This window comes from Mus pahari, chromosome 16 (assembly GCF_900095145.1).
Source record: "Mus pahari chromosome 16, PAHARI_EIJ_v1.1, whole genome shotgun sequence".
NCBI lineage: Eukaryota > Metazoa > Chordata > Mammalia > Rodentia > Muridae > Mus > Mus pahari.
Window position 1 is genome coordinate 22,824,430 of NC_034605.1, and position 17,968 is coordinate 22,842,397.

At 42.9% G+C, this 17,968-nt stretch overlaps 1 protein-coding gene across 1 annotated transcript in view; it reads right to left on the reverse strand.

Moving 5' to 3' along the window:
- The window catches only part of Stard3nl (STARD3 N-terminal like), a 39,478-nt gene that overhangs the window by 8,759 nt on the left and 12,751 nt on the right, over window positions 1-17,968 (reverse strand). The window contains exons 2-7 of the mRNA XM_021215635.1: window positions 12,496-12,778; window positions 8,735-8,812; window positions 8,192-8,269; window positions 5,928-5,981; window positions 5,698-5,815; window positions 3,176-3,271 (exon numbers count right to left, since the gene is read on the reverse strand). Coding sequence (XP_021071294.1) covers window positions 3,176-3,271; window positions 5,698-5,815; window positions 5,928-5,981; window positions 8,192-8,269; window positions 8,735-8,812; window positions 12,496-12,720 — 649 coding nt within the window. The 5' untranslated portion in view covers window positions 12,721-12,778. The remainder of the gene's footprint in view (window positions 1-3,175; window positions 3,272-5,697; window positions 5,816-5,927; window positions 5,982-8,191; window positions 8,270-8,734; window positions 8,813-12,495; window positions 12,779-17,968) is intronic.

Below are 17,968 nucleotides of genomic sequence, written 5' to 3' on the forward strand. Positions count from 1 at the left end.
GTTTCTCAGTTATCCAATATTCCTCAGTTGAGAATTCTTTGTTTAGCTCTGTACCCCATTTTTTAATGGGGTTATTTGAATTTCTGGAGTCCAGCTTCTCAAGCTCTTTGTATATATTGGATATTAGTCCTCTATCAGATTTAGGATTGGTAAAAATCCTTTCCCAATCTGTTGGTGGCCTCTCTGTCTTGTTGACAGTGTCTTTTGCCTTATAGAAGCTTTGCAATTTTATGAGGTCCCATATATTTTGACTTGCCCAGAATAAGTTAATATTATACAGTTTGAGGCATTAATCTACCCATCCACCTGTCCACTGCACCGGGATCAAACCCATGCCAGACAAGTGCTACACTCAGTACTACACATCTTCAGTCCCAAACTAGCCTGTATTTCTTTTTTGTTTGTTTGGGGTTTTTTTGTTTTGTTTTTTTTTTTGTTTTAATTATTTTACTAGATATTTTCTTCATTTACATTTCAAATGCTATCCCGAATGTCCCCTATACCCTCCCCTCTCCCTGCTCCCTTGCCCACTCACTCCCACTTCTTGGCCCTGGTGTTCCCCTGTATGGAAGCCTGTATTTCAAACCAGACTTGCAGTGGGGGTAAAGAACTATCCCCACCTAAACATGCCACTTAGTCCCTTTCTGCTCAGTCAGCATCCTCACTCAGTCACCGGGGAGGCCTAGGCCTCCCCCCTCTGTATTCTAGGTTCACTTCCTAGAATCTCCTTCTCTACTTTAACCCATCACTCCCGCAGACAGAAGTCTACCATGTGTCAGGCATTAGTTTGGGTGCCGGGTCACAAGGCAAGCAAGGCAGCCCCCCCCCCCCCCCCGTCTTCTGACAGCAGCAGTCTCTGCAGGTGGGCAGCAGGCAGACAGCGCTGCTCCCTCCTCTCAGCATTATGAGTCTGTGTGAGAGAACGGCTTGCCAGTGTTAAGCACATTACCTTCTGTAATAGTTTCATCTTTTTCCAAATCGAACATTCAGATAACACAAATGTAACACAGGAAAGCAAGCTCTTTGAGAATCCACCTGTGCTTACCAATACTGACGAGTATCTTGTGTAAATAAAGCAGTACCTAATGGAGCCCTACCTACAGAATTGTTCTCTCTGGCTTCATAACCCAGTGGTAATTCTCCAGAGGACCACTAGGTGGTGGCAGACATCACAGACTAAAGGCCCTTGTGGGTCCTGGGCAGCTTGACTGGGAAGAACCTCAGGTTATTAGCCTGCTGAGCTGAGCTCCTTGTTAAGAAGACAAATTGATAATGAGAAACTGCATTAGCACAGGGAAACTAAGCTAACAGTTACAATTTGAATTGTTACATTAGATTATAAGTTCCATCCTCTGAAACAAGTCCTATGACATAAAATATCTGAATCAAATAGTCATAATGAAGTAAAGTAGTAAAACGTTTCACTTCAAATTCTACTTTCTATAGGTTTCAGACTGCTACTAACATGTACGTGTGATTTGTCTGTATCATGCTATTCTAGACCCCACATCAACAAACCACAACGTAAGTAACCTTAAGTTCCTCCCGTGCAACGCCACTCACTGCACAGGGCTGCACCTTCATAGCCCTTTTACCTGTTAACAGAGCTTAAAATATTCCCTCTACCTAATGGGACTACAGTGTAGCCTCTAATTCAAGTTACATCCCAGAGATAGACACAGACCAAATAACTGCTACCTATGGGGCAGGATGACAGGGCTGCAGAGCAGGACCTGTTAGTCTGGGGTACCCTAACCAAGACAGCAGGAGGACCTAGAAGTCTGGGGAACCCTAACCAAGACAGCAGGGGGTGGCTGTGGAGAAGACTGGACAGAGTCCTTACAGCTTTAGCTAGAGCTACAATGTTCACAACAGAAGCAATAAAGTGCACAGTGGCTTGAGGGCCTGGGAGCCCAGGTTTTCTGGAGACTAGGAAGGGAAAAGAAGGCAGGATAAGAGGTGGGAGAGAGAGGGAGGGAAGCCAGCAGAGGTGACCTGGACCAGGTCACTGAAGGCGTTGGGCAGAGAGCTGACCCGGCCACTCTGGTACTTCCACAGACAGGGGAAGCTATAAGCAGCAGCTGTGAGCATGGACTCTCACACTGGAGCCAGCACTTACTGTGTGATGCTGGTGTACTTCTGCTCTGTGCCTGACTTTGGTTCTCTCTTGGTACAATAAGCTCAGAGTGGTTGTAAGATGTAAATGAGCCCCAGTGCCCCCTTACTTGCCTGGTACCTGTGAAGTCCAAACAACTTAAAATATTTGATATATTGTATGAAAATAAATGTAAGCAAAATCAAGTATTTTAGACATCTTTTTCTTACCTCACCCACTATAACATTTAACCACTTTGAAGTGTTCCATGCAGAGGCTCTGAGGTCCACATTACCGTGAAACCATTAACATCTACACACCCTCCTCCACCCTGGGCAACCACGATTCTACTGACTCTTGGGATCCGACCTCACTTGAACCTTAATAAACAAAGTCCTGCAACTGTTACTTACATCTGGCTTATTTTATCTCATGCATTCTGTTCAAGGTTCACAGATGGTCATGGGTCTGGATCTAGTTCCTTTTTAAGGCTCTAATATGTTCCCCTGGGTGCATGTGTCACACTCTGTCACCTGTTGATAGCTACTGTACACAATGCTGCTAGGATTTCAGGAGCTGTGTCTTGAGTTTGTTTTCGTTTCTCTTGGATAGACAGCCAGACAACCAAGGCTTAAGTGATATCATAATTCCACACTGAATTTTGTTGGGCAGCACCAAGTTGTTTTCTACAGGGGTGGCACCATTTTGCCCTGTCAACTGTTGTGCATGTGGGTTTGACTTCTTCAATGTGTAGGGGATTTTACCAAGTGATCCTTACGTTGACATGGTACAGTGGTGCCTCAGTACGGCTCTGTTTGTATTGTTCTCAAAGGCTACTGGTGTTGGCAGGCGTCCCCACAGAACTGGCTCTCTGCATACCTTCCTTGGGAATGCATAGTCCAGACCCTTGTATGTTTCGGTCAGGCCCGTTGCTGCTGCCACCTGTCACCGCTGGTCTCCAAGGAGACTCCCCTACTTAGGTTTACATCCTGGCATGCTCAGGGCCTGCTAAACAGACTAGGAAATAGACAGGGCATGAGAAGGAGAAAAAAAAAAATGGACCAAAACACAGTCGCTTACCTGCTTCAGACTCAGGAGGGGAGTAAAACTGACCATCAGAGAGCCCTGCAGGGATGAGAGCTGCCCTCTCGGACGCATCCTGAACGAGCAGGAGTCCTGGAGAGAAGAAACACATGTTAAGAACCACATCACTCTCCTGGCAGCTGCCTAGCAAGATTAACTGTTATAAAAATGACACTTCAATACATCAAATAAACTATTAGAAAAACAAGGTACTTTGAGAATCTTTCAACCAACAAATAAAGATTTCATTAATAAAACCACACACCAACCTTGTAAAGATTAAAGAAAGACAGAAAACAAATAGTTTTAATAATAATTTCCAATTATGCCTGAATTCAGCTCAATTTCCTGATGAGTCTCACTTCTCTACAAACATCAACACCAACTTCAAAACCAAAAAGGACAAATGACAGAAACTCTGTCCTTAAGGCTTCTTTGCTAAAACCAGTGCCAGTGTTAGGAGCTGTGGTAGCAGTCCCTGGCCACGCAGCAGAAACCAGGTACGTCTCCTACCTGCCTCTACAGTGAGGGCAAATGATGCTTTACATTTCATGAAATGTGTACTCATTTTTGACATAAAAATTAGTTTGCTGTTAAAAAAAAAAAAAACTCACAAATAAAATAACCACACAACTAAATGAGCCTAGCCACCGAGTGAGCACCTGCCCAGCCCTGAACGCTGTACCTCTCCATGAATGTCTATACGGTTAGCATAACCATTCTCAAGCCATGGGGTTCCACTTAGGGTTTTATACTGTCATGATCAATTATAATCTTATATGCTTATCTACCACAAAAATGAAAAAAAAAAAAAACAGTTAAAACTAGAAAAACAATTAGCTTCATATCCTTTCATGGGTCATGTGTCCTGTACCTGCATTGTCCTTTCTTAGAACCTAATACTACCTTTCCTATTCTCTTTTCTACATGTGATACGGTGCCCACAGGTACGTGTTTTTACACACACACACACACACACACACACACACACACACACACATTATATGTAATGTATACACTATAGGTTAGGATCTACATATGGTAGAATGTAGGGAGGAAAATATGTTTTGGTTTTTTTTCTTTCTAATTCTAGGTAGCTTTGCCTTAGCCTTCTTTTATAAAAATTAATGTTTATGTATTTGTGTATGCATGCGTGTCTGGGGTAAGCATGTGTCACAGTGTATAATCAGAAGACAATCAGGACAGTGAGAACCATGTGGGTCCTGGGGACAGCATTTAGGCTGTCAGCCTTGGCAGCCGGTCCTCTTCCTCGCTGAGCCACGCCTCCGCCTTTCTGCTCACCTTTATTAGATATTGTGAAACTGGTTTACTCACAGAACTATTCAAACCTCAGTCAAGTGAACACTTGATATTCTCAACAAGTGGAGTGTGGAGTTTATTATAATAAAAAGTGGCCTCCCTACATAACTTGACACGCCACTTCTCAGCTTGAAGGAAGGACACAGAAGGGCAAAAGCATCTAGGATCACCATTTAGTGTGCTCTGTAAATTCAATTTTGAATTACAGTTCTTTTGTTTGGTTTGCCTTCTCTGTTAAGGAACTTCTTCAAATCAAATTTCATGTAGAGTGATTCTTGGTCCTGTTGCTTTTAGAGCTATAATTATGCTTAATTTTCTATAAAATACAAGATTTTTTTTCTTCTTGTTGAGGCAAATCGAGCCAGATGCTGGGAAAGGGTCCAGCAGGGGCATGCCTAAAGCAGCATGCCCTTCTGAGTTATGATCCCTTTCCCTCCTAGAAGGGGGGGTGGTGGCACTGTATCTCCACTAAAGGTCTCCTACAGAGAAGAACCCCAGGCCAGTAACCAACTTCATGGCTCCCGATGGGTCATTTGACCCTTCTCCCTAACGTCGGAGCACACTAGATACCCATGAAGTTATGTAATAGCTCTGTCAGATCTTAGAAGAAAATGGTGCCAGATGTCACTCAGTCACTCAAGGGAGGACAACAGACTGCTGAGCCTGCCACTGAGTTCTCCTCTGAACCGTCATAGTCCCAGTGCCAGGCACTTAAGTGCTCTATTTGTGACCCATCCTAAGCCTGCTGTCTACATAGCGACGTGGCACTCTGCAGAGCTACTGGCAGCTTTAAAGCAGCTTCTTCCATTCACTTAGAGTTGGCTCCATATTCTCTGTCCCTGAAAATACACAGTTCTGGTCTGGACAAATGCTTACAGACCTGGGAATTATAATGAGAAAAGGTCAAGCTGCCCAGGGAGAAGGACGCAGTGGCTACTTTACTTTAGGAATGTCTGTCCAGCCAATGGCCATACCTTCTAAGGGACACATGGCCCAGTCAGAAGGGGGAGCCACTCAAGTCCCTATGCACTCACATGTCCACCCACTTCACCCTCAACTCTGGCACAGCCACTGAGGAGCATGTGCCCACCTGGCTCAGTTTGGTCCCTGAAACTTCTCTCACAGCGGAAAGCCGCATCAGTCCCAGCAGTGTGAAATGTGCAAGCCTGGCGGGCTGAATGTGCCAAACAACAACTTACTGTTTTCTTCTTCTGCCTCTTGAGGTAACACTTTGAAATCCAGGAACCACGTCTCAATCCAGGCGAGGATGAATGAAATGATGGGCAACACATAGCCAAATGCCCCTTGAGAGAAAAGCTAGAGAACAGGAGGTGTTGAGGAAAAGCAGCCAGTGCTCAGCTCACACGGGAGGGAAGGAGGGCTTCCTCGGGGCACAGAGCAACAGCACAGGGAGGAGAGCCACACATACCTTTGAGAGGATCACTTTTGCTAATAGAAAGGCACTGGTCACTGCTGTTGTCAACTGCAAGACACACAATATAACACTCCTCAAACAGGACACTCAGCACTGTGAGTGACCCCTGCATTAAGAAAGCTGGGCCAAGGGCAGACAGTGCCTGAGCAGACTGTGCCTGAGCAGACAGTGCCTGAGCAGACAGTGCCTGAGCAGACAGTGCCTGAGCAGACAGTGCCTGAGCAGACGGTGCCTGAGCAGACTGTGCCCGGTCTGCTACTTTCCATAGTGTCTGTGCTTTCCTGAATACCATTCCAGGCAAAACGGGGTTTCTGAGGCATATAACCTGAGTGGCTGTATACAACACTCCTCCTCCTAAGCTGTAGAAGGCTAATGTGTTGGGAACTTCTGTTTAGCCCAAGGTACAACTCTAATACATGTAAGAAAGGACAAGTGACATGCAGATGGGCTCTGTCTCCCAGAGCTGTGAAAGCCAGAGCACTCACTCCACGCTGAGCACTATGACCCACTTCTTCAACTGACGCTTGAACATGGGAAAGCCTAAGGAGAATGAATGGCAGAAATGACTAAAGTGACCCGCAGGACGGAGGCCAGGAACACGCCGTGCACACGCTTATAAGGAGTAGCCAGCCACACACTCATGCTAAGAGAAAACATTTTACTACCAGGTAATAATTTACTTTAGAGGCTGACACCAACTGCTCCTAAGTGACTTAGCTGATTTCCCTTCCTGCAAATAATGAAATAATTTGAAACAAAAACCTGGATCTGATATATCAGACCTTTCCTTCTTCAGACTACCTGAGATGTAACACAGTACCGATGTAAGTGAATTCTATTTGAAAATGAAAGTAGGTGCTTTACTGTGACTCAGTGCACACACTGTGTGAATCTCTTTCATAACAGATACCAAGGTGGACAGTCTGACAAACATGCATCTACGTGAAGACTCTAGAATAGAATGTCCCAAATGCAGAATGTGGTGGAAAACAGGAAGGGGTGAGGAGGTCAACAAGAGACGGGGACAAGGCCTGCTGCAATGGCCAGCTACATCCTTGAAACAAGACTCGGAAGGACAGGAGGTCCGACCTGCTGCTTGTCATGTGGAAGGCCACACATGTGGTCAGCCCTGATGACTGTCTCGGGCAGCACTGCTCATACTTACATCAGCCCAACCAGAGACTGCTACTACTGGATCTCAACTTAGCCCTGAGCTCCCTCTGGTGTAAGAGGTGCCAGGGTTCTGCACCTGTCCTCCATCTGAATCACTAGGTTTGTAGGAAGGGATGAACAATATCCGGACATTCACAGACACGGAAAAAATGATGCAGGCAGTCAACTGTCTGTCTCCAACATTCACTTTCCTAATATTTACTGAAAATGAATGGACTGTGTGCAGTCTCTGCTAGACACAAGGAAGAAGCTTAGGCAGGGGTGGGGGGTGTCCTCTCATCTGGAGAAAGCAGAGGAACAAAAGGGGGAGCATGGCAATGGCTCTTCCCTCTTTGACAGTTGGTTAGCAGGGCTGTGGACATGGGGGCTTACAATCGCTCAGCTGATAAGCCTGAGCAGCAGGTATGAGAGGAGGTTTCCAGACAAAACCTCAATGGAGGTTAGAAGGCCCACCCTGGATGCTGGCAAAAGCATCCCAAGGGCTGGGTCTAGGACTGGACACAAATGAGGTACACTGGGCACCAGCTTTCATCTCTGCTTCCTGACTGGACGCCATGTGACCAGCTGCCTCATTCTCCACAGTTCCCCTCCCCACTGTAATAGACTATATCTCCAACTGTGAGCAAATAAACTCTTCCAAAATCACTTCCAAAGAAAAGCAACCAACAGAGACTATCAGGAGGGGCCTGAGGGCAGGGGGAGGGGCCATCACCAAAACAGAGACCAGAACATCATGTGACTACACAGTCACGAAGCAAGGCATTTCCCACAAATCTCAGTTGGAGGCACTGTCCTCCACTCTGATCTAAAAGACCAGATGGAGGACAGGGGGAGGACAGGCCTGGGCTTACCCTGGCCCCCTAGGAATACTCCCACCCCCACCCCACTACAGAAAACAGTTACAGTGTTAGCTGTTTTCACTGCAGAAAGACCACAGGTAAATTAAGTCTATGAAGTGAGGCAAGACGACTTAGGAAAGGCTGGGGAAACTAGAGATCCTCCAAAGCCTGTCTCCTCCCAGCACAGCCTGCTGTGAGCTGCCCGGCTACCAGCCTGGGAGATGACCCACTGTGATGTGCACTCACCGCTATTGCCCACCAATGGCGCAATCTGCATACAGCATACCCAAGGATCAGCACTTTGAATCGAAAAACTGCCAATAGCTGAGGGGGGAAAACGGTAAGAAAAGTTATGTACAATATGGAAAAGATAAAGCAGCTTCAATACTATCATAAGATCCCAGACTGCCACATGCGGGACGTGTGGAAGTGCAGCCCTAGGTTTCAAACCAAGGCCCTATTATCAATATAAACAGGGGGAACAAACAGCACAAACAAACAAACCCAGCCCTTCCTCCAGGGACCAGGACCTGTCAGTGAGTTCTACTGCAGCTTGGAGGTGATGAGCGCTCCTGGGGAGGGCTCTTGGTCTCATTCACCCTTCTCTTTCTTGCCCATCAGTTTCTTCGTGAGCCAGAGAACACTGAGTGGGCAGGCAATTCAGGAAAAACAAACATGCTCACTGCTCAAAGGAAGGAAAACTGGCACTGCATTCATGGCCTATTTCAAGGGCCCTTGCCTCTTGGTTTCCATCCCATTATATCTGAATCAGGATATAAAAATACTTACAAAGATATCAAAGTAAGAGGAATAGTAGTCATAGTGAATCACTTCCTTCTTCAGGGTGTTCTCGATGCCTCCATTCACCTGGAGAACAAACGGCAGAATGAGAAGAATGAAACACTAATACATACATACTTTTACACACACACACACACACACACACACACACACACACACACACACACACGACAGAGAGTGAGAGACAGAGAGAGACACACAGAGACAGAGACAGAGACAGAGACAGACAGACAGACAGACAGGCACTATATGCTTCCCTGCAAACCTCCTTGGATCTCACAAATGCTCACATATGGACTGTCCACCTCTTCCCAGTTGAGTCTGTCTTCACAGAGTTCTTGGAAGGGCCAGGGAACCCTGACCACACAGCACTCATCCCCAAGGCCCGTTATGACAAAAGACATGTGTGCCAACATTTTCTATGGCTAGTTTTGTTTTAATTTGCTCTTGACATTTAAAATTCTGACACTCTAATAGATAAAAATGCATTACTTGGTTTAAGAAATAGGAATAAATTTGGCCTACAGTCGTATATAACACAAGTACAGCAAATGGGGGCAATAAAATTCAACAGGATAAATTTTTGTCCTTTCAAATTACCAAAATTAATCTTAAATGATCAAGTTCAGGATTCTACAGATTAAACTAGGCAGAGAAATTCAAAATGAAAATCAAGTAGGGCTCATAGATGAGGCCAATCATGGAGTCTAGGCAGTCCCTCTACAGCCCTAGGCTATGGCTCAGGCTGGTCAATTCAAGTTTCTCATTACAAACGCAGTCCTAACAGACAGATAGAATTTACCAGGTTACTGGTTAAGAGGGGAAATTCATGAAAAATTGTTCCACAGCTGTTCAACTTGGAATAGAAATGGCCACACAGAAAGGGAGGTCTTAGCTAGTTCACTGACATGCATGTGCTATAGAAATGGGGGTAAAGCATGAACACTACTGTCTTACAACTCTTGATGAGTTCAGGGGTCTGAGTGGTGTGTATGGATCAGCTATAGATGCACTTGGCTACTGATCTGTACAAGTGAAGTGCAGAAGAGAAATCATGTGTAAGCAGCCACCTAACCTCATGCTGTGCCTCTGCAAACTACAGAAAGCTGCTGCTCAAATAGCAAAAGAATGGTTGTTACTGGTGGCCTCGGCCAAGGTGCTCTACCAGACATCTCCCTCTGTTTCTGTTTCATGGGTGCACACTGGCCACGGGGAAAATGCTTCCTTTGCTATCTGTGTGCACTGTACCTTGACTCTGTTGCCTATAAGCAAGAGTCCCTATAATTTATGTCTGCAACCCAAACTTGTACTTTAAAATCCTTGTTTCGCAATCTTCGGTTCAGGGGTTCTCAGAGAGACTAACTACGGTGCAAACAAAATCTCTTCCCAATCGTCTTTCTAGATCAGACTTGAGCATCCCGTATGCACACACCTGAAATCTAAGTACACACATCACTACAAATGGGGACTTTCACACTTGGCCTCATAGGAAGGGACTCAGTTCAACTTCAAGTCCACTAAAGAGTGTAAGCAGGCCATCAGACTATGAATATGAATAAATAAATGTCACTAAATTGGGTTTCATTCCTAAGGTAGCTTGCTATGTAAATATTCTAACACCCTCAAAGCCCAAACACCTCAGGTAAGGGGGAGTATGTGCCTATATTTTTCTGGGTTCCATCAACAGATAAGTCTTAAATACTGTGTAGATACAAGTTTGCCACTGTCTCCTGAACGTGCCTCTCAGACGAGCGCTTTCTTCTAGTCAGGCACTTGGAGTGGCATTTCTTCACCAGCTTCTGACTTTGTATTCTTGCTACCAGCCTGCCTCTAGCTTAATCAAGTTGTTCACCATTGCCACAAAAATCTTCATCCACTCACAAGTATCTGCTGGGTACTCAGTTCAATAAAACAATGTCTGTCTGTCCGTCTTCAGGTGCTTATCAATGTGTTAAAAAGGTAACAGCAACAACGGTGAATCACAAGACACAGATTCTAGACGGGGTGGCAGAATAATGATGCCATTTAAACTGATATCAGCATGATAGGATCCCCAAATCCAAGAGGATCCAGGAAATTAATAATTTTATGCAGAGAGAACACTACTGCCTTAATACAGACAGGAGCCTGTTCCAGCCAGAAAGCGGGAGCCAGAGCAGCTGTGGAATGAAAGCAACCACGGACAAGTAAGGGTGAAGTGCTTGCATAGCGGAGTCTTCTAGAAGGGCTCAGGCTAGGTGGTGGGGAACACAAGCAACCAGACCAAAGGCTTTGAGAAACAACACATACCAGGGTTAATTGAACACATTATCACAATAAATTCCATCAGGTTATTTTAGTTTTCTTAGTGTATATATATAGAATTTAAAATAATATATGTTAAAATCTGTATTATATTTCTATTTGATAGTACTATTATACATAATTATAGGGCAACATAACTGCAAAGTTCCCCAAATTATTCTAGGATTTGTTCAATAAAATATGAAGAAATAATCTCTTTTGCAAACTCTTACACAAGGGAATTAAAATGCAGATATAGCAAGCAAATTTCATAAGCACTTTACAAACATATTTTAATATTAAAAATTATCTTATATGAATGGGTGTTTTGCCTGCATGTAAGTCTATGCACCGTGTGTGCGTGGTGCTCTCCGAGGCCAGAAGAGGGCATCATATCCCCTGGAACTGGAGTTAGAGATGGTTGTGAGCTATCATTTTGGTGCTTAAAATAGAACCAGGGTCCTCTGGAAGAGCAGCCAATACTCCTAACCACTCCAGGACCAACAGTTTTGTTGTTTTTAAGAAAAATATCTGGTAAACATAAAAATAAAAAACAAAAACAGAAAATAATTGTTTTTGATTTTTAAGACAGGTTTTCTGACCCCTTCAGCTCCTTGGGTACTTTCTCTAGCTCCTCTATTGGGGGCCCTGTGTTCCATTCGATAGCTGACTGTGAGCATCCACTTCTGTGTTTGCCAGGCAAAGGCAACAATATGAACTAATCAGCACCCCCAGAGCTCAGGTCTCTAGCTGCATATGTAGCTGAAGATGGTCTAGTCAGTCATCATTGGGAAGAGAGGCCCCTTGGTCTTGCAAACTTTATATGACCCAGTACAGGGGAAGGCCAAGAAGAGGAAGTGGGTGGGTAGGGGAGGGGGGAGGGTATAGGGGACTTTGGGGATAGCATTTAAAATGTAAATGAAGTAAATACCTAATAAAAATTGGAAAAAAAAGAAACCATAAATAAAAAAAAAATTTTAATTAAAAAAATTTAAAAAAGAAAAGAAATAATGGAACGCAACTTTCCTTGAAAGAAAACAGTACAAGAAAACAATAAAGAAACATATGTAGAAATAAAAAAAAAAAAAGACAAGTTTTCCTCAATGTATTTGAGCCAAAGGAGAGATGCACATAAACAAGCCTGTGCACAATGACCAGAGCTATGTCCTAGGGGAGTCTTATGGAATACAGAGAGCTGAATTTGTTCAACAAGCTGTATATTGTCAGCTCTGTATTATTAAGCTGAGCACCAGGAATTCAAATTTCAAAATCCCAGAAGTAAATTTAAGTTTACCTGGTGTGTCTCACACATAACACTAAAAGTAAGAAAAGGCTAAATCAGATGGAGGCAGGTAACACTGTATCATTTAAAAGAGATGACACTCACTAAATAAGACAAAAATGACGAGAGAAAATTTCAACAGTTTTACTTCTGAAGCAAGAAGTCATGAGCAAAACCAACTTACATTTAACTCTATTATCCACAGTAACGTTACAAATAAGAGGTCAAAGGTGACAAAGAGACAAAAAGTCCTCCTGACATCAGAAATGCCTTTCTTTTCCCTTCCTTCATAGGACTCAATCCTGGCCATGAGCTGCGCAGGGTTGATGGAGTGGATGTCTCGCAGAGAAGCGTGTGAGCTCTGGCTCCCCGTCAGAGTGTTCTCCATGTCTTCTGGACGGTGGTTCATCCTGGAGGAGGACTGAAGGAGTCTGCATCCAACTCCACCATCCCTAGTGAGAAGCCACCTGAGAGAACAGACGAGAAAATCCATGTTACACCTATGCTAATGGCATGTGACAATGCTGTCCTCACCACTCTCACTGAGCCACAGTGCTGTGACATAGACATGTATGCTTGACAGAAACAAAGAGGAAGTAAAATAATACATAAAATATGTATTATATAAAATATGTATTTTATAACATAATATATAAAATATACATTGTTCTAAATTACATAAAATAACTATATTTTATAATATGAAAATATATAATATATAAAATAGTAATACTGCACTCAATATTACTAAGTAGCTGCTTGGAAAAGTGTATCAATGAAGAAAACAAAGTTACAGTAGGAAAAGGTGAAGCTAGGGTATTAAGCATTCTTGGAAACCGGGAACCAGCTTCCTGGCCACACCAGCAGGTAAATCTCCATAGTCTTTTATTACCATGGGCTACGAAGTCATATTCCACACATCTCCCCAAAGAATGAAGCAGAATACATGAACTAGTTACAAAGCTGTTCCTAGGGAGGAGTTGTTTGCTCCAAAGAAAGACATCACTATATTTAGCACTTCCCATCACCTCGTCATGAACAAGCATGTTTTCTGTGCATCTTCTTAGGAAGGTTTAATTAAACCCTCAAAGTCCAATACAGTGCAAATACCAGATTGATAATTCCAGAAGTTATAGCCACATATAGGAGTTCCCCAAGACCTGGAATGCTTCCTCTTGAATAACACTGAGGAGCAGGAACCCAAATGAGCAGCTTCCTCAAGGATGGGGAAGTCCACTGAGCAGAAATGATGGGTGGCTGCAGTGCTGAGCATTACAGCTTTCCATCCAGGGCCACCTCTCTCTGGGGAGGACTGTCTGTGCTTCTGGCTCTACTGACATCCATGTTTTGTTTTGGCCATGAATGTGAACATGGTTGGGTGGTACTTGTGGCCAAATTCATACACTCACTTTTCTAAACTGTCACGTCACCGGTAGAGTCCAGACTAGGCGCATCTTTAAGATGAATGAAACAATATGAAAATAGATTGCCAAGATTCCTACAGGCAGTGTGGTCTCACACAGTACACTTTCTCTCCTTAAATTTGGCTTTGCTTGCTACCTTACCATACTCAGAAACTTAAGTCCTTTCCATACATTTATATCTGGTGATGGGGTAATATATTATTTTTAAAGCAATTTAATGACATGAATTGTTATCTTAAAATATACCACTTGTTACAGGAACTCTACTTTTAGAGATTTAAAGAAAATTCACCAAACCATAGACATTTAATGTGTTAGCTAATGTGTCTTGGAAGAAGAGAGAGGCACAGTGACTAGAAGCTCAAGGCAGGAATGTGTTTTAGGGAAACTGCTGCAAGGAGGGGTCTACTATGAATGTCAGAAGCTACAGCCAGAAAGTCTCATCATGACTGCCTTGATGTTAACACAGACAATAAAAATGGATTTGCTAACATAGATAACATGGATGGAGAAAGCCCATGAGAACTCAACTCTACACAAAGAACTACAGGAAACTAAAGACTACGGAGAGCAGGAGAAATCACCTTTCCCAGGGAAGCGTAAACCAACTGTTTATCCAGTACACAGTGGTCACCCTGAAAACAGACACGTGAGTAACATTATACAGACTGAGCAGGCTGTGTTTGTGTATTCAGAAATATATGGGGGGGGGAGGGTATAGGGAGCTTTGGGGATAGCATTTGAAATGTAAATGAAGTAAATACCTAATAAAAAATTAAAAAAAATATGTGTATTTAGAAACTTATATGTGTGTATATGTACATACATAAATAACAAAAGGTAATGAAAAAGATCATGAATTTGAAAAAGAGCAAGGGGTATATAGGTTTGTAGGGAAGAAATGGAAGGTGTAAATGATGTAGTCCTTCAAACCTCAATACGTGTGTGTGTGTGTGTGTGTGTGTGTGTGTGTGTGTGTGTGTTTACAAAAGGAGAAATACAAAGATGAGACTGCCTCAGGCAATCTTGAAAGGGAACAAAATTAAAAGGTGCTTTCCACAAAGCTTCAGTAATGAAAACAGAATGCTGCTAGGTTAAACACAAATGAACAGATCCTAGGATCTAGCTGGGCCCCAGACAGACCCCCATGCATCTGGGCATCTGACTTTCAATGAAGATCCCAAAGCAATGAAGTGGGAAAATAAAGCTTGCCTCTAGAAAAGCGTACTAAGACAACCACATAAAACTTGAAAAAAAAAAAATCAATTTCAACCTCGAATTTGCATCATATAAAAAACTAATTTAAGATGGATCATGGATATAAGCATAATAAGAATATAAAGCATGAGGGGGCATCAGAGGCTGGAGGAAGGGGTAGAGAGATGATTTCCATACATCAACAACATATGGAAATATAATAATAAAATCTGGTATTCTGTATGCTAATTGAAATAACAAAGGATTTCTATCAATGTATCTATTAGAATTTGTGGAGAACACTTTTACAATATTCTTATAGATACAGATTTATTAGAAAAGGCAGAAAAACAAAATGTCATGACTGAAACTTTTTTGTGCAGGTTGCTTTAAAAGATCATTTACTGTCCTATCTGAAACAGTGTGAACGCTGATGTAAGTATGACTAATGATAGCATGGTTGGAATTCATTCTGGAAAACAATCTTAAAAGATTATGGCTACCTTGTAAAAGCAGATTAAGAGTAGGCAGGAAGTCAGAAAAACATGTAGGAGGAAGACAATTTGGAAAGTCAGTTTATAATTCTCAGTGCAAAAATTATTTAGGCAAGACACAATAGTAGATGCTAACAAGAATTTTGAATTTACGAGGAATAGTCTCCAAGTATTACTTCTTACATAAGTAAGTTCTGTTGGGGGGCAATACACTTTTATAGAGGAGAGACTTGATGGTCAGCACCTGAACCAATGCTGGAACAAGTTCACATGATATCATATACTGTGTTGCAATAAACATGTAATAACTACAATATTCCCCACTATAAATGTTCAACCTGCAATTTGCTATAAGGAAGTAATCAATCGCAGACAACTTTCCTAGACTCCTCAGAAAAGGCAGTGAACAAACAGTCCACAAAACAGTCAAGTGCAGCAGTGTGAAGACTCTTCAAAATGAAAAGGGCACAAAGCCCAAAGTAAAGTCATGAAAAGGCCTTGCTGAATAACAAATGTAAAAAGGCAAAGGTCAGTGAGGAGGACAGTGGGTCAATCACCCTGAACTCAAGCACACCAGCACAGCTCAGTCCCTGGGACCCACACAGAGGTACAGAAAGAAAACAAACTCCCCAAAATTGTCATCTAACCTCCACCTGCATGCCGCCACATGGTGAGCGTACACACACACACACACACCTAAACATACACACACACACACACACACACACACCTAAACATACACACACACACCTAAACATACACACACACTCATACACTCTCTATCTCAAACACACACACACAAACACACTTAAACACACACACANACACACACTCATACACTCTCTATCTCAAACACACACACACAAACACACCTAAACATATACACACACACTCATACACTATCTCAAACACACACACACACAGACACACCTAAACACACACACACTCATACACTCTCTATCTCAAACACACACACACACAAACACACCTAAACATACACACACACACACACACTCATACACTCTCTATCTCAAACACACACACACAAACACACCTAAACATACACACACACATACACACACACACACTCATACACTATCTATCTCAAACACACACACACACAAACACACCTAAACACACACACACACACACACACTCATACACTCTCTATCTATCTCAAACACACACACAAACACACCTAAACATACACACACATTCTCTCTCTCAAACACACACACACCATACACATACACACATTCTCTCTCTCTCAAACACACACACACACTCATACACACACACACACTCTCTCTCTTTCTATCTCAAACACACAGGCACACATACACACACACACACACACACACACACTTACACATTCTCTATCTCTATTTCAAACACACAGACACACACACACACACACTATCTCTCACATTCTATCTCTCTCTATCTCAAATACACAGGCACACACACAAACACACACACACCTACACACACACTCTATCTCTCTCTCTTTCTATATCAAACACACAGGCACATACACACTGTATCTCTCTCTTTCTATATCAAACACATAGGCACACATAAACACACACACACACTATCTCTATCTCACACAGGCACATACACACAAAAGCATGCACCCAGACATAGTTTTTTTAAATGTTATTTTTTAAGAACAACAACAAAAAGAAAAGGCTACAGAAGACTATTAATGAACTGATAAAACTTTTGAATGTGTTACATGGAATGCCCTCAAGTGGGTAGAATGTTACAGCTACACCTCATCACTGCTCTCAAGACATGACTGATCTTTCATTTCTTTCTTCAGAAGCTACTATCAGTCCAGGATAACTGAAACAACAGGGTCTCCATAGTAACTATCCTCCATTTCCAAGTTTCCTTCTAGAAAGGTACCTTCTAGTGCTAAACAGTACACTCAAAATATTTCACCTCCACACAGCACCTAAAAACTTTATCTCAATGCCTCAGAGGAATGGGTTACCTCTTGTGGTTTGAATGTGCTTGGTCCAGGGAGTGACACCATTAGGAGGTATTCCCTTGTTGGAATAGGTGTGGCCTTGCTGGAGTAGGTGTGGCCTTGTTGGAAGAACTGTGTCGCTGTGGGGGTGGGCTTGAAGACTCTCCTAGCTACATGGAAGACAGTCTTCTGTTTGCCTTCAGAACAAGATGCAGAGCTCTCAGCTCCTCCTGTGTCATGCCTTCCTGGAAGCTGCCATGCTCCCACCCTGATGATACTGGACTGAACCTCTGAGCCTGTAAGGCAGCCCCAGCTAAATGTTGTCCTTTATAAGAGCTGCCTTGGTCATGGTGTCTGCACAGTAATAGAAGCCCTAATTAAGACACCTCGTTCTGTGTTGTCCAATGTCTGTGTTCTCTTTTTGCGGTGTCTCAATGACTCCCAATTATAGGCTATTACCAATGTTGTTTACTCGCCAGGATTTGACAGTTAGACTCTATTGATGACACCAGAATACTTGATTCACAGACCAAGGAAAAATTTAGCAGATACTTAACTAGAAGCTTC